The sequence below is a fragment of the Mchenga conophoros genome, linkage group LG3 (genome assembly GCF_057382185.1).
Source record: "Mchenga conophoros isolate Kocher_MC1m ecotype Shallow Benthic linkage group LG3, M_conophoros_male_GT1.1, whole genome shotgun sequence".
Lineage (NCBI taxonomy): Eukaryota > Metazoa > Chordata > Actinopteri > Cichliformes > Cichlidae > Mchenga > Mchenga conophoros.
Window position 1 is genome coordinate 35,365,096 of NC_140528.1, and position 25,565 is coordinate 35,390,660.

The 25,565-nt window shown below is 43.2% G+C and overlaps 1 protein-coding gene across 1 annotated transcript in view; it reads left to right on the top strand.

Moving 5' to 3' along the window:
• The window catches only part of LOC146578368 (putative C-type lectin domain family 20 member A), a 26,654-nt gene extending 7,495 nt beyond the window's left edge, over positions 1 to 19,159 (top strand). Inside the window, exons 2-5 of the mRNA XM_085267807.1 lie at positions 16,470 to 16,890; positions 16,987 to 17,331; positions 17,417 to 17,505; positions 17,589 to 19,159. Of these exons, the coding sequence (XP_085123933.1) occupies positions 16,470 to 16,890; positions 16,987 to 17,331; positions 17,417 to 17,505; positions 17,589 to 17,714 (981 nt within the window). The 3' untranslated portion in view covers positions 17,715 to 19,159. The remainder of the gene's footprint in view (positions 1 to 16,469; positions 16,891 to 16,986; positions 17,332 to 17,416; positions 17,506 to 17,588) is intronic.
• The last annotated feature ends 6,406 nt before the right edge of the window (positions 19,160 to 25,565 follow it).

Consider the following 25,565-nt stretch of genomic DNA (forward strand, 5'->3'; position numbering starts at 1 on the left):
CTAAGTGTGACAGAGCCTTTCAGTCTGTGGCACCAAGGCTGTGGATCAGTCTGCCTCCACAACTACGTTTAGTCGACTCTGTGGATTCTTTGAAAAGCTGTTCAAATGTTTCTGTTTTACAGGCTTTCTAATGACAAACATTTTATTGAATTAGTATTTATTTATTTTAAAACCACCTGTTTATTTTACTGTCTTACTGAATCTTTATTTTCACCTAATGTTCATGTTTATTTGTGCCTTTTGTGTGAAGCGCTTTGTGACCGCTGTGAAAAGAGCTTAATAAATAAACTTTAATTACTTATCTCTGACAATCAATCAATCAATAATCAAACAGTGAGTTTGTGCGTTTGAGTTTGTGTGTTTCAAAGATGGAGGCCACGCTGCTCTCAGAGGACTGTGTGTGGTTGTGGTAAACGTGTGAGCTGCTGCTGCTTCTTCCTCACATGTTTGATATGTTTCATATTTTCAGCTGATGCTGATCACCCTAACCTTAACATCACAGACCATCCTTTGGTTCTTCTTCTGTTCCTCTGAAACTTCCTGTGTGGTGCCTTTCAAATTAAAAGCCCTCCCTGACTGTAAAGACTGGACTGTGCTGCAGCTGGTGGAAACAGTGTGCAGGTGTGTTGTGTTTGATGGAGGACTGAAGTGTGTGTCCAGCTGAGCTCCCTGTGTGCTCATATATACAGATGCTGATAAACACATGTTTGTCTTTGGACCCTGTTACTGATCAGTACCTGCTGTGTGTTTCCTGTCCACAGGTCTACAAAGAGTCGCACTTCCTGCTGTGGTTCAGATGTTCAGCGTGTTGCTTTGTTTCTCACATGTTGACTCCACAGTCTCTGCTGCTGTGGGCTGATGTCATGCAGCAATACAGCTGCTGAACATCTGGCCTTTTTTTACTCCATCAGCAGATATTTGGCTTTTAGATCACATGATATTTGCATCTAACCTTCAAACACGTGTGGAGAATTCATTATTTCTTTGAGAGATTATTTAGTAAATAACAGAAAAAAGAAAATAAGAGAAAAAATTTTCTATAGAACAGTGAAAAATTCCACACACGTGTAACTCACCACTGTGTGAACATCACAGGGGAGAAATCGTTTCTCTGAGTCAGAGATGAGTGTCAGTAACACAAAAGTAACACTCAGTGTCATGCAGTGACTTTTACACAACCAGATCAGATGAACCAACTCACACTAAAACATGCATTTTGCTGCACTCTTTACCTGAAAAATAGGATCATGGCCAAGCTTGAAACCTGGATCCCCCGTAGCCGGTTACCAAGATTACGTGAAGTACCCTCAGAAGGTCTGCTAGATGATGTTAATGCAGCACTACGGGCAATACCTACAACCACGATTACCGACACTAACAAGCTGATCTACAATACGGCAGCAGTGATCAGTGAGATGCTTGGCCACAAGTTGAACAGCCACAAGGGGCAGTACCCTCCATGGAGAAGGAGGCTAGAGGGCAAGATCAAAGTAGCACGGAGGGAGGTTAGCCAACTAACGGAGTTGCAGAAAGGTGCGACAAAGAAGGTGCCTAAGAAATACAGCAAGTTGTCCATACCTGAGGCCTTGGAAACTGCCAAGCAAAGACTCACAGCCTTGGCCAGCCGCTTGAGGAGGTACACCAGAGAGATAGAAGGCAGGAGAATAAACCAGCTGTTCTCCACAGAACCAGCAAAGGTGTACTCTCAGTGGCAAGGGAACAATAAGAGAACAGCACCACCAAGGCTGGAGACGGAGCAATACTGGAAGAGCATATGGGAGAAGGATGCAACCCATAACGGCAATGCTCAGTGGCTAGAGGATCTGAGGGCAGACCACAGCGACCTCCCTGAACAGGGTCCAGTAACCATCACAGTGGCAGATATCCAAGAAAGGGTCTCCAGTATGAAGAGTTGGACAGCACCAGGGCCCGACATGGTTCACGCCTACTGGCTGAAGAAGCTGACTGCACTCCACGAGCGTCTGGCAGCACAAATGAACCAGCTGCTAGTTAACGAAAGACACCCGGAATGGCTAACTGAAGGCCGGACGGTCCTGATCCCCAAGGACCCCAAGAAGGGACCGGTCCCCTCCAACTACCGACCAATAACCTGCCTCAGTACTACATGGAAGCTCCTGTCAGGCATCATATCGGCTAAGATGAACAGGCACATGGGTCAATACATGAGCGGGACACAGAAAGGAATTGGCAAGAATACCAGAGGTGCAAAACACCAGCTACTGGTAGACAGAACAATCAGCCGAGACTGCAAGACCAGACTGACCAACCTGTGCACTGCCTGGATTGATTACAAGAAGGCCTATGACTCAATGCCCCACAGCTGGATACTGGAATGCCCAGAATTGTACAAGATCAATGGGACCCTAAGAGCCTTCATCAGGAACTCAATGGGGATGTGGCGTACAACACTAGAGGCCAACTCCAAGCCCATAGCACAAGTTACCATCAAGTGCGGGATCTACCAAGGAGATGCTCTGTCCCCACTGCTGTTCTGCATAGGCCTGAACCCCCTCAGTGAGATCATTAACAAGACTGGCTACGGATACCGACTACGGAACGGAGCAGTTGTCAGCCACCTCCTGTACATGGATGACATCAAGCTGTATGCCAAGAGTGAACGAGACATCGATTCACTGATCCACACTACCAGGCTATACAGCAATGACATTGGAATGTCGTTCGGACTGGAGAAGTGTAGTCGGATGGTAACAAAGAGAGGGAAGGTAGTCAGAACTGAGGGGATTGAACTACCAGAAGGCAACATTGCAGACATAGAGGACAGTTACAAGTACCTGGGGATCCCGCAGGCAAATGGGAACCATGAAGAGGCCGCTAGAAAGGCTGCAACCACCAAGTACCTGCAGAGGGTCAGGCAAGTCCTGAGGAGTCAGCTGAATGGTAAGAACAAGATCCGGGCCATCAACACATACGCCCTGCCCGTGATCAGGTACCCTGCTGGGGTAATAAGCTGGCCAAAGGAGGAGATAGAAGCCACTGACATAAAGACAAGAAAGCTCCTGACCATGCATGGAGGGTTTCACCCCAAGTCCAGCACCCTGAGGCTGTACGCTAAGCGGAAGGAAGGGGGCCGGGGACTGGTGAGTGTCAGCACCACAGTCCAGGATGAGACAAGGAACATCCAAGAATACATTGGGAAGATGGCCCCAACTGACCGAGTGCTCAGTGAATACCTCAGGCAGCAGAAACCCAAGAAAGAGGAGGGAGACGAGGAACCATCATGGAAGGACAGGCCCCTGCACGGTATGTACCACCGGCAGATAGAGGAGGTGGCTGATATCCAGAAATCCTACCAGTGGCTGGACAAAGCTGGACTGAAAGACAGCACAGAGGCACTAATCATGGCAGCACAAGAACAAGCTCTGAGTACAAGATCCATAGAGGCTGGGGTCTATCACACCAGGCAAGACCCCAGGTGCAGGCTGTGTAAAGATGCCCCAGAGACTATCCAGCACATAACAGCAGGGTGCAAGATGCTAGCAGGCAAGGCATACATGGAACGCCATAACCAAGTGGCCGGCATAGTGTACAGGAACATCTGTGCCGAGTATAACCTAGAAGTCCCGAGGTCAAAATGGGAGATGCCCCCAAGGGTGGTGGAGAATGACCGAGCTAAGATCCTGTGGGACTTCCAGATACAGACGGACAAAATGGTGGTGGCTAACCAACCGGACATAGTGGTGGTAGACAAACAGAAGAAGACGGCCGTAGTGATCGATGTAGCGGTTCCGAATGACAGCAATATCAGGAAGAAGGAACACGAGAAGCTGGAGAAATACCAAGGGCTCAGAGAAGAGCTCGAGAGGATGTGGAGGGTGAAGGTAACGGTGGTCCCCGTGGTAATCGGAGCACTAGGTGCGGTGACTCCCAAGCTAGGCGAGTGGCTCCAGCAGATCCCGGGAAAAACATCGGAGATCTCTGTCCAGAAGAGCGCAGTCCTGGGAACAGCTAAGATACTGCGCAGGACCCTCAAGCTCCCAGGCCTCTGGTAGAGGACCCGAGCTTGAAGGATAAACCGCCCGCAGGGGCGTGCTGGGTGTTTTATATATATATATATATATATATATATATATATATATATATATATATATATATATATATATATATATATATATATATATATATATATATGCATTTATTACTTCCAGGCTGGACTACTGTAATTCATTATTATCAGGATGTCCAAAAAACTCACTGAAAAGCCTTCAGCTAATTCAAAATGCTGCAGCAAGAGTCCTGACAGGGACTAGAAAGAGAGAGCATATTTCTCCTGTTTTGGCTTCCCTTCATTGGCTTCCTGTTAAATCCAGAATTGAATTCAAAATCCTGCTCCTCACATACAAGGTCTTAAATAATCAGGCCCCATCTTATCTTAATGACCTTGTAGTACCATATCACCCTATTAGAGCACTTCGCTCTCGCTCTGCAGGCCTACTTGTTGTTCCTAGAGTATTTAAAAGTAGAATGGGAGGCAGAGCCTTCAGTTTTCAGGCCCCTCCTCTGTGGAATCCGACGGAGTCCGGCACAGTGGGGGTCAGCCATGTCTCCGTGAAGCACAGAATGTTGCAGTCCCTCATGTCACGTTGGAAGGTGACTCTTGCTCTTAGGTCATCGAGCTTGTTCTCCATGGATTGTATGTTGGCCAGTAGGATACTGGGCAGTGGTGCGCAATGCGCCTGCTGTCTCAGTCTGTTCCTAATGCCAGCGCGTTTCCCCCGGCGCTTCTTTGTTCTACGCCTCGGATGAGCGCCCCGTCCTTTGTTGTTCTCCGCGCCGCGTAGAATCTCTGGCGGCCAGGATGGGTCGGGTTTAAAATTGTCCAAGATTAGATGTGCAACCTTGTCACCGATGTTTACAAGTGATCTGCTGTCGTATACTATAAGATTAGAGGATTTTGGGATGTCAACCAGGGCAAAAAAAAAGTAAAAAACAAGAAAAGTGGATAGTCGGAGCAGAGCGGTCAGGAAGGCGTCTGGACATGGCCGCGCCATCTTGAAAAGTTTGTTAAGTTTCCCCCTGTCCCTCTCTGCCATTCCACCACTCCAACATAAAAGAGAGCAGAAAACCCAGGTATTTATACTCCTCCACCATTTCAATTGCCAAATCCTGGATGTTCACTGGTGTAATAGGGGGTGGCCTCTTGCTGAAGTCACTCACTAGCTCCTTCATTTTGCTGGCATTGATGCGATTACTGTGTATCAGGTGTCACTGCATGGTTATTTTTAATTTATATTTTAGGTTTTTAACAGATTTCTGTTCATTCACACATAAACATATTTATTTTATGTATTTTTGTATTTTAACTTCCACTTAGTCTCAGTAATAAATTAATGATGTAAATCTCTAATAAACAACACTGTAAAGTTCCAAAATAATGGGCTTGTTCATATGCAGCATCTTTTCTACTCTCCCTCAGCACTCAACATGCCTCATTCCACACATCTATACAATCATTTCACAACTACAACATTTCTTCTATCATAAATTGACACAGAAGGATCCATCAGAGACAGAGCAGCCAGGGATTGAACCACCAACTTCCTGAGCTACAGCCACGCCCAATGTACTGAGCAGACAACTCAGGAATATTTTGCTGGTTGTTTGAATGATGATCATGATTTAGGTTTAGGACGACTTAAAATTTATATTTTAGTGAATACAAAAATTATTTTTAGCTGACCCTGAAGACCCTGGAGTGGTTGTTTCTGGCTCAATTTCGGCGCCTGGTGAGCTCATCAGTGGACCCACTTCAGTTTGCCTACCAACCTAGCATTGGAGCAGATGATGCTGACCCAATGCTTTGTGGACTGGTGCCAGCTGAACTACCTCCAGATTAACACCAGTAAAACCAAGGAGCTGGTGGTAGACTTCCGCAGGCACAAACAACCTCCACTGCAACCACTGAACATCCAAGGTATGAATACTGAGGCTGTGGACAGCTACAGGTACCTTGGTGTTCATCTGAACAACAAACTGGACTGGACTCCTAATTCAGACACCCTTTACAGGAAAGGGCAGAGTCTCTACCTGCTGTGGAGACTCAGGTCTTTTGGAGTGGAGGGCCCACTCCTGAAGAGCTTCTATGACTCTGTGGTGGCCTCAGCTATCTTTTGTGGTGTGGTCTGCTGGGGTTTCCAACATCTCAACCGGGGACAGGAAGAGACTGAACAGGCTGATCCGAAGGGTCAGCTCTGTTCTAGGATGCCCTCTGGACCCAGTGGAGGTGGTGAGTGACAGGAGAACGGCGGCTAAGCTGTCATTCCTGATGGACAACATCTCCCACCCCATGCAGGAGACTGTGACAGCACTGAGCAGCTCCTTCAGTGGCTGCGGCACCCACGGTGTGGGACGGAGAGATTTCACAGGTCTTTCCTCCCCACTGCTGTCAGACTCCATAATAAAGACTTTAACTGATCAAGCACACACATCCACACATGTGCAATAAGACTAAGTGCAATACTCTTTTTCTGACAAAGTTGTATTTTTACTCAGTTACATATAGAATTTGTATTGTATTTTTATCCTGTTGTATATTTTATTCTACTGTATATAGTATTTTATTTTATTCTATTCTGTACAGTTTTGTATTCTTATTGTATTCTATTTTTTGCTATATAACCTTTGCACTGTAAATTGGCCTGCATTTGTATAGCGCTTTTCTAGTCCCTAAGGACCCCAAAGAGCTTCACACTACATTCAGGCATTCACCCACACACATTCACACACTGGCGATGGCAAGCTACATTGTAGCCACAGCTGCCCTGGGGCGCACTGACAGAGGCGAGGCTGCCGGACACTGGCGCCACCGGGCCCTCTGACCACCACCAGTAGGCAAACATGGGGTTAGTATCTTGCCCAAGGATATTTGGCATGCAGCCAGGAGCCAGCCTGGGATCGAACCACCGACCTTCTGATTAGTGGCTGACCTGCTCTGCCACCTGAGCTACAGACACCCACTTCCTGCTGTGGCAAAACAAATTTCCCACATGTAGGACAAATAATGCTTATCTTATCTTATCTTATCTTAGAAGCTTAAGCGTTCCCATCCCTGAGATTCAGTGACAAACTCTACAGTGTCCTTAACGCATGGAGACAAATGACGAGCACAGACTCAACAATCCTTCCCCACTTAATCCTACTAACAACTGCGCCTGTTCCTAGAACCACGCCTGAGTTAATTTGCTTTGTTTTTTTTAAACTTATTAACAGCTTGATTTTCCTAATGGTTTGCATGTTGGTGAAGCAGAATCATTTTAGCGTAACCTTGCGTGTGTTTCTTTAAGCATCGAGGCACACCATTTACAGAATTCCTGGTTTTTAAAAAGCACAGGTATGGTCACATGGCCAAAAATACCATAATATTTAGTTTTGGGAGTGACACCACTTCCAGCTACATGTAGTTGTTTTATTGTCAATAAAAGTCTTTGAAACGTGTTAAATAAAAGTTTAACACTTTGATGCCACTGCAAAAACGTTTCATGACTGTATAGAAAAAACCTGTTGCCTCACAGGTTCTGTAGAACATATCTGCAAGTCCACTTGCTACCTTTTTGTAAATTACAAATAGGAACACTTGAAGACATTTACATATACAGTATTCAGTTTGAAGCATTAAATTGAAACATTTTCCTGCTCAACAATTTTTCTTAAGATCTCCAATCAGAGAAGCTAAGGGGATAATCAATAAACTGGTCAGAGCTCAGAACATACAATAATAGTTTAGATAAAAGTGTGTTTCTACAGCGAGGTCACTCCCTTCTGCTTTCCTCATTTGACAGTAAAATATATGAAAAGAACAAACAAAGACCTTCTTAAAAGTCAGCATCATGCCTGTCTGAGAAAAGTGTATAAAGCATGTAGTGAGGGGTTTTACAGTCTTAAAACATCTATAATAAATGTAAAAAAAAAATCAAGTTGGTTACTTCATGGATTTCACCTACCCCGGGTTATTTTTAAAGCGTAACTCCTGCGATAAACGAGGGACTGCTGTATTATTAATAGTAGAGTCCGGGACATCTACTTGATCAACATCAACATTGATTATTATGCACTGTTATTTTTAACAACACTTTTTTCCACTACTCATGATGGCGCCTTCATCTGGGTCGAAATTTTCTCCAGGACCCAGGTGAGATTGACTACTTTTTTCTTTTTAAATATTTATTTATTGCTATTTCACACATATTACGACTAATATGTAATTTCTTCTACGTCTTCTTCTGTTTTTCCGGCAGTTGGCAACCAATTTAATTACAGCTGGTAGTTGTACTCCCCTCTAGTGGTAGAGATTGTAATTGTTCTGCCCGTTACTAGCCCGTACTTTGAGTACTAATCAGGTGGAACCAGATAATTTTCCAGGCATACCTGATAATTTCTTGTGGCACAGTGGTTTGGAAACACTGGTATAGATCATATTTTAATAATAAACTGCTTAAATGGCATTTGAATGTGGTTAGGTTCTTGTTGTTGACTTATGTATGTATGTATGTATGTATGTATGTATGTATGTATGTATGTATGTATATATTGTACTATTCTTAGTTAGTGTATTGTCTGTCTTGTCTTAATGTTGGTTTATAATGGAGCACTGTAACAAAAAATAATTTCCCCCAGGGATCAATAAAGTATTCTGATTCTGATTAAATGCATTGATGTATAGTTAGTGGTCTTTTGGCCTCACATGTATTATGTCTGATGTATTATAATTTGGTGCTATATAAATAAAATTGAATTGAATTACTGGAAAATTATTAATGATAGATCTGCATCGAGCATCGAGGCACACCTTGAAACATGTTAAATAAAAGTTTAACACTTTGGTGCCACTGCAAAAACGTTTCATGACTGTATAGACTCAGAAAACTTGTTGCCTCAAAGGTTTTATAGAACATACCTGCATGTCCACGTGTTACCTTTCTGAAAATCACAGATAGGCCCACTTGAAGATATCAAACATTTACATATACAGTATTCAGTTTGAAACATTTTCATGTTTAACAAGTTTTCGTAAGATCTCCAATTAGAGAAGCTAAGGGGATAATCAATAAAGTGGTCAGAGCTCAGAACATACAATAATAGTTTAGATAAAAGTGTGTTTCTACAGAGAGGTCACTCCCTTCTGCTTTCCTCATTTGACAGTAAAATATATGAAAAGAACAAACAAAGACCTTCTTAAAAGTCAGCTTCAGTCAACAGAGGAGAAGATAAGCTGTCAGGTAAGATATGCATCATTAATCCTAAAGTTATATTCTTGGATATGTTTATATTATATCCATTATTCTAAAACTTAGAAATGATGATTTAAACCGTTTTTAAGACATGATAGTTTTGAAATATTTAAAAATCATTGAATAGAATTATTTTGGATATGCATATAAACTATATACTTATTAGACTGGAGAAGAGAAACCTTAAATGATAAACACTTGATAATAATTACAGTACAATAATAATCATGATGAGTATCTATTAAACAGAAGAATGGAAGAAACCTGTTTACTGCTCATCCTGCTGCTCTCAGGTCAGTAATATTAATATCTTAAACATTTGAAATGTAGCCTATAAACACACAGAGACAGACTGATGACATTTGGGTAATCAGATTACATGTACAGTTTTTTTTTATTAACACATCAACCACAAGAACAGTCAGAAAATCTTTATCTCCTCCTACCACAACACCTGCATTAATGTAAAATTATCTTCCTTTGTTAATATTTTGTTGTTTTGTTGTTGTTTATAATGATATCTATTGAACCAAATAGATTTTTAAACTTTGGCTGTTGATTCGTGGCAATTCTACAGCTTTGGGAATAAATATTTTTTCTCTTCACTTCTTTTCCTCCTCATTCTTATTATTACTGTTATTAACAACAAGCCAGCGTAAACCTATAGTTTGTCCCAAGCCCAGATAAAATGCTGAGAGTTGCATCATTATTGACACCTGACGTCAAATCACTGCCAAATAAAATGTGGATAAGAATTGAATTTCCATACTGGATGTGCCCTGAGTTAACACTTGCTAATAGCAGCGCCATTACAAACTGCTGGGCTTAGACAAAGGAGGAGGACAGGGAAATATGTGTAAATAGAGAGAGGTAAAGGCAGTGTGGTGTGTAAGAGTAAGGATTTTAAATATAGGGACTATGACTGTAAAGGGAAAGGACTGGCTGCAGATAATGAATGTACATACATTGGTATTGATATTAAATAAATTAGGAATTGTAAGTGTAATTAAAAGAAAATAGTGCTGCTAAATTAAATTAAGTTCATCTAACATTTTCTTTTATTTGACTTAGTTTAATGTATTATTTCTGATCAACTTAGTAGTAATCTGCTACTTAAAAATATCATTAAGTTTGACTTATTTATTTCTATTATATGGAGGTCATCTTTGAAAGGTTTCGATTCCTGGGGTCAATTTGACCACAAACATAAAAGACTTTTCTGAGCAAAGGAACTCGAGTAAAAGTAAAATGTCCTTGTCTTTTATCAATTGCTCTCAGGTTCTTGCATTAACATTATGCACAAAGTTTAACAAATAGTTTTTGATGTCGTTGTTTTTACTTCTGTTTTGAAACATGGCATAATGATTTTAAAAACAATTCATGAAAAAAAAAAAAGAATTTACTGGAGCATTAAAATGAAGCATGTATCAACTGCAATCTTTAAAAAGACTCAACTGACTTTTCTTTATTTAGCTTTTCAATGCTTTAAATGCATTTCTCTAATAAAAAGCTAGTGAGGAAATTTTCGGTCACAGTAAAGATTTAAAAAAATGCAATTGTTAGATAAGAGTCACAAGATGGTTAAAGCAAAGAAAAGAGAAATGTACAAATATACAAACCAGTTTTAAAAAGTAATATCCAATAAATAGGGTTTTATATATATACAGTTGGGTTGAGAGTGATGTTGCACTTCAAAACTATAGTGGAAAAAGTTCCTCAAATGACTTACCAGTGAACAAAACAGGGGTTCTTATTAATTCATCATTCATCTTTACACAGTTCATGTGCCGATATAGCTCCAGTTACAGGAAATGATACTTAACTTATTAAAGGAGCTTGGAAAGAAAATCGTCTGGACTTCTTTAAGTTGCTTGAAGGCACTTCACCTCTCATCTAAGAAGCTTCCTCAGTTCTAGGGTTTTGTGGCACATCCAGACATTCCTGTCTGTCTGGCCACATAATTTCATCTACATCACAACGGATATCATCCCTTGTGATGCAACGAGGAAAGTATCTCCTGGAGTGGCGAATCCACCCTCTGCATGACTCTGTAATGTCGTCTCATGCTGCATCCATGGCTGCTAGCAGGGCCTTCCACCTCCAGGCAGAGAAAATCTCCTCTTTTGGATTAAGGAATGGGGAGCAGGGAGGGAGAAGTTAAACCAGCATTGTGTCATGTGCTGCAAACCACTTTATGACCAGATGTGAGTGGTGAAAACGGACATTATCCCACACAACAACATTCATGTTGAGTTGGCCTCCACCCCTCTCATTCTCAGGGACTATGTCCCTGTAAAGAGTGTCTGAAAAGTCAGGAGATGTTGTGTTTATATGGAACAAAAAGGGAATATGGGTGAGGATGCCATTGTCTGAGTTGGCTGCACATATTGTAACATTCCCTCCGTGCCAACCTGGGACATCAGTGGTTGCTGTCTGTCCAAAGCGATCTCTTCCACGCCTTCTGCCTTTGGCCAGATTGAAACCCGCCTCATCAACATATATGAATGTGTGCAGTGGTTCCCTATCCAGTGTAACATAATGCATTTTGCATGTTCTGTGAATATAGAAACAGAATTGCTAGTCTACTACATGAAACTACACAAAGTAAAAGAGTTTACAGTGCTAAACATTAGAGTATACGAGACATGTTTTACCTGTACATACTGGTGACCGATCTCCTTCACTCTTTAACTTTTCCGTTCAAATGGCACTTTGTACAATTGTTTCATGCACATTACTTTTCTCTTGAGCACTCTGTCCATTATTGCAATTGACACAGATCCAATATTACCAAATACACCGTTATCCTCTATGACAGCGCTTTGAATTTCTTTCAACAAAGTTGAATCACCATTGCACAAATAGTTTCCTCTTACTGCGGGGTAAAAGGGGGCTGTCTTCCACCTCTGCGAGCCTGTCTTTCAATCCTTTGTGGTGCAAATTACAGTAAAACTACAGTAATGCACACTAAACATGAGATATTATGAGATGTTGGATTACTGTCCCATACTATACATACCTGTTCTGCCTATGAAATGTTTGAATGATTGAATTCACAGTGGTTCTTCCAACATTTGGTTGCGCCCTCCGACAAGCCTCATCCACTTTGAGGCCGCGATTGACAACATGGACAACAAGTGTTGCCCCAATTTCATTAGGAATCTGCCTATGTATGTGGCGTCTTCCCCTGTTTTGTTCCCCCCGCATCCTCACCCCTCTTCCATGATGCTGACCTTCCATTTCTGTGTCACAGAACTGTAGAAATGGTACACACTATGTCCTACTCAGTTCATATATGCTTGCCAGTTGAGAGTTCATGGTATTAATCCATGAGTGACTGTAAACAAGAGGCTTGTCATTGGTTACAACTAGAGATGGCATGATACCACTTTTTTATGTCCGGTACCAATATCATAAATTGGTGTATTTCAAAAATAAGTCTATGAAGGCACTCAAAATAAATTTCCTGTGGTGGGAAACTATTTTGTGCAACTTTTTGGTATTTACAGTTTTGAGGGATAAACCTCTTAAATTTCTCTAAGTAGAAATATATGTAAAAAACAAAACAAAAATTATTTTCAGTTTTTTTGTAGTTTATTATTCTTTTTTTTTGCAATTTATGTAGTTACTATGCACTTAATGCATACATATTTTTTAAAAATGGGCTATAACGGTTGTATTGATGTGTAGAAACTTGAAATGTTCTGTTAAATATCCCAATTCTTTGATCTTTGGGCTGAAGGAAGAACAACACTCGGTGTATAAAAATGCTCAATCAACAATCTGTCTAAAGAGCTTGTAAAGAAAAGCGTCTGGACTTCTTTAGGTTGCTTGAAGACGTTTCACCTGTCACCCGAGAAGCTTCTTCAGTTCTAAGGTCAAATGGTGGAGAGTCCCAGATATAAACCTAGTGGGAGTTTCCCCCCACAGAGGGACAAAAGGACCCCCTGATGATCATCTACCTAATCACATGAGTCAAGGTGTGAAACTGGGTGTGGGTCACAATCAACCAGGGTTTCAGGTGAGCTCATTGTGAAACTTGGCCCCACCCTATGATGTGGGAAGGGATCTCAAAACTGGATTATAGATGGCAGACAGTTGGTGTCGTAAGCCACCGCCTCTGTTCAAAGATGGTCGCTCACAGTGGACATAAATGGCTTCTTTTACTCCTCTTTCAAACCATCTGTTCTTTCTGTCCAAAATGTGAACATTGGCATCCTCGAAAGATGCAGATGGACTGCTGAGTCTTGTCCGGTGGAGGTGGCTCTTCTGTGTTGTGCCATGCGCTTGTGAAGTGGCTGTTTGGTCTCTCCAATGTAGAGGTCTGAGCATTCCTCGCTGCACTGTACAGCATACACTATACACTACATATATAACACATTGTTAAGTTTGTATTTAGGATTAGGGAAGCACCGATACTGGTATCGGGTATCTGGGCCGATACTGTAAAATGTGTGTGTACTCATACTCGTATAAGTTAACCGATACCAACTTATTTCATTAATCAGAGGGTGGCTTGTCATTTCTGTTGTAGTTTTTTAGATTGGCCACTAGGGGGACATCCCGCGCTAAACAGGCACAGGGTTAGGGGAGTGAGACTGACGACTCCAGATAAAAAAGAGAAACTGGAGGCTGCTGTAGCTAGACTAAACAAAATGTCAGCAGTGTGGACTGGAACAGCCAACTTTAACTCAGGTTTTGGAAAAGCGATGAAAAATGTCAAGAGAAAATCCACGGGCAGCTTAAATAACAGAGGCTCTGACTCATTTTATCGCTCTGGATGACCAGCCAATGCCGGTCGTGGAAAACATAGGATTGCACCATCTTCTCAGCATACTCGAGATGCCATATGAAATTCCCAACCGCCCACATATCAGGGAGATAATGGTGCCAAAACTTTCTGAACAGGTGAAGACAAGCAGTGTGTGCGCGATGTCAGTCCTCAGTTTAACGGCACAGTGGACTGATGAGGAGTTCGTTCGTCAATGCCAAATACTTTCGTTATTTTGTTTGTTTGTTTACAATATGGACACTCTGCAATAATTTAAAAGTTTATTTTATTCTCAAACCTAATTTGTATTTATTTTATTCCAAACAGAAGTGTTTATTTATTATTCTGAAAGCTCGAGACAGTGCCAATAGTTCAGTGATATTTTGTAAAATTACAATGTGGAGACTCTGCAATAATTTAACAGAAGTGCTTATTTTTCACTTGAAATTTTTTTGTGGTCATTTTTATTAAGATTTTATTTTTTATCGGCATGGAATATAATAAAACCTGTCTTCCAATTAATTGTATTTGTGTGTGTGTGTGTGTGTGTGTGTGTGTGTGTGTGTGTGTGTGTGTGTGTGTGTGTGTGGTAGAAGTATCGGTTTATGTACTCTGTATCGGCAAGTACTCAGATCCAAGTATCGGTATCGTATCGGTTTGAAAAAATTGGTTTCGTTGCATCCCTATTTAGGATTGCATTTTTTATTACTCTCCGATATCCGATCCAGTAATTTGGTTCAGCATCGGACCGATACCGATTTAAAACGAGGAAAAAACAGGAAAACAAGTACTCAAAAGCAGCTTTATTGCTGACTCAAAAGAAAAACAATAAAAAAATGATACTGAGATAATATGAACTAAACTCATGGAGAGACACACAGGGAAGCACACAGCAAAAGGGATGACACAGCAACAAGCAGGGGATGAAAGAGGACTAAAATACATGACTTAGTAATCAGGAAATGGGAGACAGAAGGGAAACACAGCTGGTACTAATTACACAGAGGAGATGGGGAACAGAGGCTGAACGTAGAGCAGAACTGTCAAAATAAAACAGGAAGTACACGACTGACAGAGACCCACACTAGACACTGAACAGAGTACAGAGACAGGAGCAACATGAGACATTACTGACTGGGGAACAACACAAACACGAGGACAGAACTAAACCGACACTAAACATGGGGGCACCAGAACAAAATCTAGGAACTAGGAATTAACAAAGCAAAAAAGGACTAGAGCGCTAACACAGAAACCAAAACAAAAGTAATCAAAAACCATGAAGTCACAGAATAATAATAATAATAATAATGCAACAAATCCAAAAGACTGGCTTAGTGACCCAGGACCGTGACGATACTGTTGAACTGATGAAATCTACTTAAGGTTTTAAATTAAGCAGCAATCTGTGCAACTGGGTAATCAGCTACGTTAAGATTTTTACATTTTGTCTGTGTCACGGTTTGGCGTGGCAGACCGTGGGGATGTGGGGAAGGAGGACCCAGGCGCAGTGCTCTGTGTATAAACAGTGCGTTTATTTAAAGTGTGTGGAAATAAGAACAATAAATCCCCGTGCTTTCCCCGACTTCCACTCCGTGTCTTCTCCCAGTGTTTGTGCTCCATGTGTCTGCTCCCTTGTGCCCGTGTAGACTGTGCCTGCTGCCCTCTCATCCAGCAATCCTCCTGGGAAAATAGAGGCAGTAGTTAGCACCCTTAATTACACTTGGTAAGTTCACACTCACAAACAGACCAGCTGGAGAACTGACGGGAAGTCTCACGCAATGATCCCGCGTCGGTGGGAGCTCCAAGACTCTCTTAGGTAGCTCCCCCGACGAGGCCTGATCAGCAGCAGGTGTGTGGCTTCGGGTGTGGCCAGTTCGCCAGCAGGGCCACACCCACCAGGCCTGAAGGTGCCCGCAGAAACACATATACACACACACACGTGCGCAAAGAGGGAGAAGAGGGGCAGCAACACCAAAAATACATAAAATAACACAAGTCCATGACTGCCCATGGATCCTTGGTCGCTCAGGCCCAGGACCCTGACAGTCTGACATGTTTTTTGAGATTTTAATATCCAGTTATTTGACTTTTGTGTAATTAAAAAGATTACAAAAGTAAAGAAAAAACTATTGAGTTTTGCTAAACAGAAAAAGTTACTCTGTTATACTCATTCTATTTAGGTTATGTTATAAAAATTTTGTAACATTATTAATACTATTAATAATATTAATTGTACATGATTGCGCTACACATAGTTATTGCAGTTTGAATAAAAAGAAAAGAAAAATAAACAGAATTAAAAAATATTGCTCATTCACCAGCAGGACTTTCTTTTGTGTGTTATAGTTTTCTCCATTTAAACTCAAAGAACAGTATAACTATTTAAAGGGTTTAAATTTTTCAGTCTTTTTCAGTGGTTTGTCTAACAGCCCAGTTTCCACAATAAAAACTTTTTATTTTTCTCAGGAGGACTTTCCACTCTTCCTCCCCACTCCAGAGAATACCACTTTGTGAACCAGCTGAAGACCTGGACTGAAGCTCAGAGTTACTGCAGAGAACACTTCACTGACTTGGTCACCATCTACAACAGCAACATCAACCAACTGCTTTTCTCAATTTCACCAAGGATCAATGCTTGGGCTTGGATAGGGCTCTATGATGATCGTTACAGCTGGAAGTGGTCCATGGAGGGAAAACTTTTTTATGTTGGCAGCACACATGAGTTTTTGATCTGGGCTAACGGCCAACCAGACTGTGTAAATGCAAAGGAATACTGTGTGGCTCTTCAGGGACAAACACAGATGAATGATAGACCCTGTGGAGCTTCTTACCCTTTCCTGTGTTACAATGGTAGGAAAAAGATTTGTTGGCATAGTTGTCCTACTAATTTATGAGATTCATAGTCTGTGTGTTTCAAAATTAATCCTTTTTTTTTTAATTTCACAGCCAAAAATACAAGTTACATCTTAGTGATGGAGAGCCGCTCCTGGTCAGCGGCTCAGTCGTACTGCAGGACATACCACACAGACCTGACCAGTATAAGAAGCAAAGAGGAGAAATCCAACATCACGCTCACTTTGAATGGATCAGGGGCTCAGTATGTGTGGATTGGCCTCTACAGGGATCCCTGGGCCTTCTGGTCTGACAACACCACCTCCACATTCACTAACTGGAGGTCTGGTCAGCCTGAAAACTCCGGTTCAGTTCAATACTGTGGAGCAATGGATTTAATGTTGGGGCAATTGAATGATGCCAACTGTGGTGTCAGACACTATATTTTCTGTTTCAGAGGTGAGGTCCAGAATGCAAACACTGTAAGATCCTGTCATCATGTAAAACACTAATGTTTGTGTTGTTATATGTGGTTCATTTTTAGCAGTGACAAAGCAAACAGTGGTGAAAATGAAGCTTCAGTCAGAGGCAGACATGCACAGCACAGAGATCCAGCAGCAGGTTTCACAGCAGGTCAGCAGTTCAGTCACCAACACAAACTTGACACAAGTTCAAACTATGCTTCATGTTTTTCATCATCTGCACATTTTGTCCAGCTGTCAGGCCTCATGCTGTCAGAAGGACTGACAGACTTCAGGATTCGTTGGAGGAAAGTCCAGAGTTACCGTGACGACCAGTCAAAGAAGCAGGATGTGGACGGTGACTGCAAAACTGAAGACTGACTGGACTGAACCACTTCATGTGTGAAGTTAATAACATGCTGTGCTGAGCTGTCTCATCCTTTGAATCTTTCAATATTTCAGAGTGTAAAGTTCCACCAACAGCTCATTTGTTCAGCTGCAGTTGTAGTTTGGTAGAAATTCTTTAATCAGAGGTCCACTCACTAGTTTTCCTGATAGGCTCTAGTCTCTTGTTTTGATTTGCAGCGTCTCTTTCAACACTTTAGACACTGTCCTTCTGTGGACGTCACTGCACAGGCTTTGTCTGTGTGCAGTTTATTAGGATCCATAGTTCTGTTTCATCTGACAGCAACCTCTGCTGACTTACACAAATGATAGAGAAGAAAGTGAGGAGGTCAGGGGGGAGAACAAAACATTGTACGGTTTATGTCCTGTTTCTACTTCTACTGTTTAATAACTGTAACAGCCATGAATTCAGTTCAATTCATCTCAATTCAATTTTACATATATAGCACCAAAATAAGTCACATCAAGGTGCTTTATATTGTAAAGTAGACTCTACAATAACAAATTCAGAGAAAAAAGAAAAAAACCCAACAATCATATGACCCCCTATTAGCAAGCACTTTGGCGACAGTGGGAAGGAAAAACTCCCTTTTAACAGGAATAAACCTCTGGCAGAACCAGGCTCAGGGAGGGGCGGGGCCATCTGCTGCGACCGGTTGGGGTGAGAGAAGGAAAACAGGATAAAGACATGCTGTGGAAGAGAGGCAGAGATTAAACAACTGATTGAACAATTAACAGCTATCAATGAGACCATAACAGTCCCAAACCTTACCTGATATAAATGTGGATCATCGTTTTCAATGGAGTGCAGCTGCAAAACATGCTGGATGTCCTCGTATCTGACACTTTAACTTGACTGTCACTTTGGAGGCACAGACAAAGTCACAGTCACTCTAGTAAGAACTGCAGGTGGTGGGTAAAGTTTGTGCTGGTGTTACCATAGTTACTGTTGTGGTCTTAGTTTTGACTTGTATTTTCGCCTGTGTTGACATGTTTCTCTACTTTTTGTTTTTGTAGCTTTCAGCTTTCTTCATGATATATTTGAAAGGGTTTTAATGTGTTCTGTGGTTTCATTCATGTTTTTGTGTGTTTGAAAATGATAAATCCATGTAGACAGGTATAGAAAAAGTAATACAAAACGAGAGAGATATATTAAAATAATAAGTAAACAGAATGGTTGAACCATTATTTATTGCCTTTCATAGATTAATTTCTTATTTAATATTATAATTTGACTTCAACAAATTTATATTTTGCCAATATTGACATCTTTGTTTGTTTCATTAGCTTAGCTGGAGTGAACCCATGAAAATAATTTCATTTTATTCATGTGAACTTAATTTGTGGTGTAGGTAATTTGATTGTACTTTTCTGTTAATAAATGAATGAGTCATTTGTGTGTTTTGACTCTGAGTGATAAATCAGGTGAAATTGCTACAGATCCATGAAAGTAAAGTTAGTTTGACACTGAAGCTTTTTTGTTTCTTTAGTTTTGTGTCCGTCTGTGTAAGTTTGAGGTCCATGTCAAAAGGCATTCAAATGTAAAGGGCCTTAAGTTATATGTTAGTTATGAGAATATTCATCAGTGTTGCGCTTTTACTACACACCAACAAATCCCTCTCGTAATGAGGACGCATGTGATCTTTCTCTTTGTGTTAGGTAAAGAAGGTGTGGCTGGAGTGTATCCCAAATCAAATCAAATCAAATCACTTTTATTGTCACATCACATGTGCAGGCACACTGGCACAGCACATGCGAGTGAAATTCTTGTGTGCGAGCCCCACAAGCAACAGAGATGTGCAAACACAACAACACAAACGAGCAAAATACAAGAATGGCCAACCTGAAACTAATAAATATATGTACAATATATAATAGTGTATGCATTTCTGGATGTGTATACTAAATATTTTCCTACGTGTGTGTGTGTGTGTGTGTGTGTGTGTGTGTATGCACATTTTTACAAATTAAATAGTTAAAAAAAATAAATAAATAATAATAATAATAATAATAATAATAAAATATATAAAATATACAGAGTTGAATATGTGCAAAACAGTGGCATTACTGTACAGTATGGAGTGCATAATGTTGAAGTTCCAGTAGTGAAGCTGAGGTGTCTATGACGTGTTCAGCAGTCTGATGGCCTGATGGAAGAAGCTGTCTCTCAGTCTGCTGGTACGGGACCGGATGCTGCAGAACCTCCTTCCTGATGGAAGCAGTCTGAACAGTTTATGGCTGGGGTGACTGGAGTCCTTGATGATCCTCCCCGCTTTCCTCAGGCAGCGCTTCCTGTAGATGTCTTGGAGGGAGGGAAGCTCACCTCCAATTATCCGTTCAGAGCACCGCACTACTCGCTGGAGAGCTTTGCGGTTGTAGGCGGTGCTGTTGCCAAACCAGGTGGTGATGCATCCAGTGAGGATGCTCTCAATGGCACAGTGATAGAAGGTCCTGAGGATGCGGGGGCTCATGCCGAATCTTTTCAGTCTCCTGAGAAAGAAGAGGCGCTGCTGCGCCTTCTTCACTGTTTTGTTTGTGTGTACTGACCACGTAAGATCCTCAGCCAGATGTACACCAAGGAACCGGAAGCTGCTCACTCTCTCTACAGCAGCGCCGTTGATGGTGATGGGGGTGTGTACTTCTCTGCACCTCCGGAAGTCCACTATCAACTCCTTTGTCTTTGCGACGTTGAGGGTGAGATGGTTGTCTTGACACCAGTGGGTCAGGGCGCTGACCTCCTCCCTGTAAGCCGTCTCATCACTGTTGGTGATAAGACCCACCACTGTAGTGTCGTCCGCAAACTTCACAATGATGTTGGAGCTGTTAGTGGCTGTGCAGTCGTAGGTGTAGAGTGAGTACAGGAGAGGGCTCAGTACACACCCCTGTGGAGCACCAGTGTTCAGTGTGATGGGGGATGAGGTGATGCTGCCCAGTCTGACCATCTGGCGTCTGTCAGACAGGAAGCTAAGGATCCAGCTGCAGAGGGAGCTGCTCAGTCCTAGATCCTGCAGTTTCCTGTCCAGCTTCGAGGGAACGATGGTATTGAATGCTGAGCTGTAATCTACAAACAGCATCCTCACATACGTGTCTCTCTTCTCCAGGTGTGACAGGGCAGTGTGTAGTGTCAGGGCTATGGCATCATCAGTGGACCTGTTGTGGCGGTATGCAAACTGTAGAGGGTCCAGTGAGTCTGGTAGTGCAGAGCGGATGAAGTCCCTGACCAGCTTCTCGAAGCATTTGCTTACGATGGGGGTCAGGGCTACAGGTCGCCAGTCGTTCAATGAGGAGATGGTGGAGGATTTGGGTACAGGGACGATGGTGGCCATTTTGAAGCAGGCTGGGACTACAGACAGAGAGAGGGAAAGGTTGAAGATGTGTGTGAACACTCCAGCCAGCTGAGCCGCGCATGACTTGAGGACCCGGCCGGGAATCCCGTCCGGACCAGTAGCTTTGCGCGCGTTCACCTTCCTGAAGCACTTCCGCACATCCTCCTCAGACACAGTGTGCGCACTGACGTCATCCGCGGTGCGCACACTGTCCGGTCTCATGGTGTTCGCTGTGTCGAATCTAGCGTAGAATACGTTTAGATCCTCACACAGAGAGGCCGTGGTCTGCGGTGTGCTGGTTTTCCCTCTAAAGTCTGTGATCGTGTTTAGTCCCTGCCACATACTCCGAGGGTTGTCAAACTGTTGCTCCACCCTGTCCCTGTACTCACGTTTGGCTGCTTTGATCGTCTTCCGGAGTTGGTAATGTGCGTGTTTGTAGTCCGATGTGTTCGCGGAGGCAAAGGCGGTGTTCCGTGCCGCGCGAACATCTCCGTTAATCCAGGGTTTTTGATTTGGGAAGGATTTGACTGTTCTGGATGGGACGACATCTTCCACGCATTTCCTGATAAATCCACAGACTGAGTCTGTGTATTCATCAATGTCTCTGGCGGCCACGTGAAACATTTCCCAGTCCGCGTGATCAAAACAGTCCCGCAGCGCAGACTCCGATTGGTCCGTCCAACAGTGCACCGCCCTCCGGGTTGGAGCTTCCCGTTTCAGCTTCTGCCTGTAGGCGGGCAGGAGCAGGATGGAGCAGTGATCTGATTGGCCGAATGGGGCGCGGGGGAGGGCTTTGTACGCATCCCGGAAAGAGGTGTAACAGTGGTCGAGTAGCCGGTTTCCACGTGTGTTGAAAAGGATGTGTTGATGGAGTTTTGGTGAGACTTTCTTCAGGTCTCCCTTATTAAAGTCTCCGGCTGTGATAAACGCTGCCTCTGGGTGTGCGGTTTCCTCGCTGCTGATCGCGCTGTACAGTTCCCTGAGTGCACGGTCAGTGTCGGCTTGTGGGGGAATGTAAACAGCCGTAATAATCACTGCTGTAAATTCCCTCGGTAGCCAGAATGGCCGGCACTTAATCATCAGGTACTCCAGGTCCGGTGAGCAGAAGGATTTGACCGGGTGCACGTTCGCATAATCACACCAGCTGTTGTTGATCATGAAGCACACACCACCGCCTCTGCTTTTCCCAGTAAGATCCTGTGACCTGTCCGCGCGGTGCACAGAGAACCCCGGCAGTTGTATTGCGGAGTCCGGTACTTTGTCCGATAGCCAGGTTTCTGTGAGGCAGATCACGCAGCAGTCCCGCATCTCTCGCTGGAATGAGATCCGTGCCCGAAGCTCGCACAGCTTGTTCTCCAGAGACTGCATATTAGCCAGTAATAAACTGGGTAACGGTGGTCTGTAAGTGCGCCGTCTCAGTCGAACCAGAACGCCAGATCTTCTCCCTCTGCGTCGGCGTTTGCGGCCTCCAGGGCCAGAGAACAAAGGCGTCTCAGGTGAGATGAATGGGGGGTCTGCAAACGGAGCATCCGTGTTGCAAAACTTGAACTCCGGAAAGTTATTAGAAAGACCGTCTTTTATATGTCCAGTAAGGTTTGTCGGTCGTACACAAGGAGACAAGTGCTGCTCGTGAAAAAATAAAGGAAAAGTAAAATAAAACACAGAAGAAAGCCGTTGCTTGGGGGAGCTCGCGACGAGGCTGCCATACTCGGCGCCATCTTGAACCGACGATGAACCCAGCTACCATGGGGTGAGATGCATGGTACACCCTGGGTCAACAGACCTGAATCAAATGATTAGTTCATTACCAGGCTTCTGGAGAACTTGAAGACATGTTGAGGTCGGTTATTTACCTTTAAATTAGCTGTATTATATCAAGGACACATCTAAAACCTGCAGGACACCGGCCCTCGAGGCCTAGAGTTCGACACCGGTGGTTTAAAACATAAAGATGAACAACCATTCACACCTATGGGCAATTTAGAATGACCAATTAACCTAACCCCAGGTTTTAGGTTTAGAAAATAACCGGTTCTGTTCCCTGTGAAATAACATCACTAAACTGGAAATAATTTAAAACGTTTGCGGAATCCCACAAAACACCCCCTCATTTCTTTTGCTTTAATGTCCCATGCGGAGATCCGTAGGATATGAGCGCCCCACGTGACCGCTTACAGCAAACCTCAGCAGAGTAGCAACTGTCACTACCGTCACTAACTGTCACTACTACACACCCGCCGCAGCTGAAGCAGCCATGTGTTCAGCTGAGTCTCTGAGAGAGTTCATACAGGAGAGGCTGGCTGCTGTCTGTCAACAAATCTTCTGCGAGGTTCAGAAAACCATCGTCCAGTATGAGGAGGAGATCCAGCGTCAGCGCAGACTGCTGGATATCAGCCGGAGACCCGACACACACTCACACGGCTCAGGTACGGACATGTGTGCTGAGCTCAGGTTCCTCTCTGTTGATGAAGACATGAAAGCTCGTCAGCGTCTCCGGGATTTCTCTGATGTTAGCTGGGAGCAGAAAGCTGTTACCTTGGTGATTAATTTAATTTCGGAGTCTAATTTGTGTAAAATATCAGACACTGGGCATCAGCTAAAGACTGCAGTCAGGTGTGTTTGGCTGTTTTTCACAGTCGTACTGAAACAATCAGTGCAGTTTGAGTTCATCTGTGAGATTATTGTTTAGCAGGAGTAAAACCCTGAAAAGAAATAAACGCCTTGATGCTGATAAAGCAGCGAGTTTAAGGCCAGCATGTAGTTCAGGTTTTTAAGTCTTGAGCTGCCCCTGATTTCCTCATATGTTGCTAAAGTTAAATAAAATATGTGACTTGAGGGAGGTACCTATTTCAATAGGATGGAGCTGTAAGTATATAGTCACTTCCCCCAACTGGGCAAAACACTATAAAAAGGAAATTCATCATTGCCGTCTCCACCCAAGCTCACCACCACGGTGCATGCAAAAGCGGCAAGAAAAAGAAACGTTTCCTTGGAGTGCCTTTGCTGTCTGCAACGATATTTTTTTTTAAAAAAAAAAGAAGAAAGTAAACCACTCTCAACTACAATCAGTACACACATTGGTGCCTACTGATACAATGAAGAAAAACAACAAACAAATAAACAAAACAACATCGACAGCCACAGCTGTCACAATAATCTTCAGCTCTTCGCTGTCGAGTTAAACCAGTCTAAAACAAATTAAAACAAGCACTGGTGTTTCGGGACCTCGGCCTGCAGCCAAAAATCCATCCAGGCAAAGCAAAGCTGCAGCTTGACAATCTGTAAATGAAAACAGGACATCACTTACACTGAACAGTTTACCACAGCAGGAATATCCCTGTTCACAAGTTAGGGTCACACCCTAATAAGTATCGGCAAGTGGTGGCGGAGTCCACTACACATTTCTCTGTAGGAATAAAACACTGTTTCCTTCTAGAAGAGTGAAAATGACTTTAAGCATCTGCCAAACTACAGAAACTCAAGTGGGACATGTTCTGTTGCCTAAAAGGGGAAAACTACCGACAAAGGTCAGGGCCCTATTTCAGGAAGCCGGTTTAGTGGAAAAACTGAGTAAGTATACCCTGAGTTAACGAAAACTCTGGGTTTTCGGTTTCACAAAGCGAGTTCAGCTGAAGCCTGAGTGAGTCTGTAACAGCCACTATGGTGTGGTGTCCCTTTAAGACACCCAAGTCGAGGGTTGATGGTGTCATCAGTGTGTGCCACTGCTCTCTCTCTCGCTCTGGGATTATGAGGACACGTGCCTTCACGCTCGTGCTTAACGAGGGACGGACTTGTGTTTTCTTTTCCAGACCCTTTTTTTTGTTTTGTTTGCAATGCTTGGGTTGTATGAACGCTGGGCATTTTGTTGTTGAGCCGCAGCCGTTCAGCCGGGCTTTTATACGGTTGCTGAAGAATGCGTATTAAAGAACCACCGTGGATTACTGATACCAGCGTGGGTGTGTATCCTTCCGCCTAGCCTGCTAGGTGTTTTGCCGCCTCTTCTCAACCACACAACACAACCCAACGTTACAAAATGGCGCCCGAACATCTTCTCTTGGACCTCAGTATGCAGTATCTTCGAGCAGCTGATGATTGATACACTAAAAGGTACATCGCGGCAAAGTAGATCTAGTAGTAGCCCGCCATACTTCGCGGAAACAGACCAGGCTGGCCTCGACGCGGACGTCCGATTCGCCGGATCACGGAGGTGTGTTTCCACGGCAACGAGTGAAGCCGCCGCAGCGCTGTTTTCGGGATGTATTATCGTCATCTGCTGAACGCCTTTACTGGGACATTTTTGGATTAACGTGGATTCACGCTACTTGGACGCGAGACGGATGCCGCTTCTTCATAGTTTCTGAAGTGCATGTATGCGAAGTGAAGAGCACCGGATTTTTCTTCCTCACCAGCTGAGCTCACGCTGCAGACTTTGCTTCGTTCGTACGGTCTCTGCAAGTGGGAACTTTTCCACGGGACAAACCTCTATGCCGTGTCAGGACTG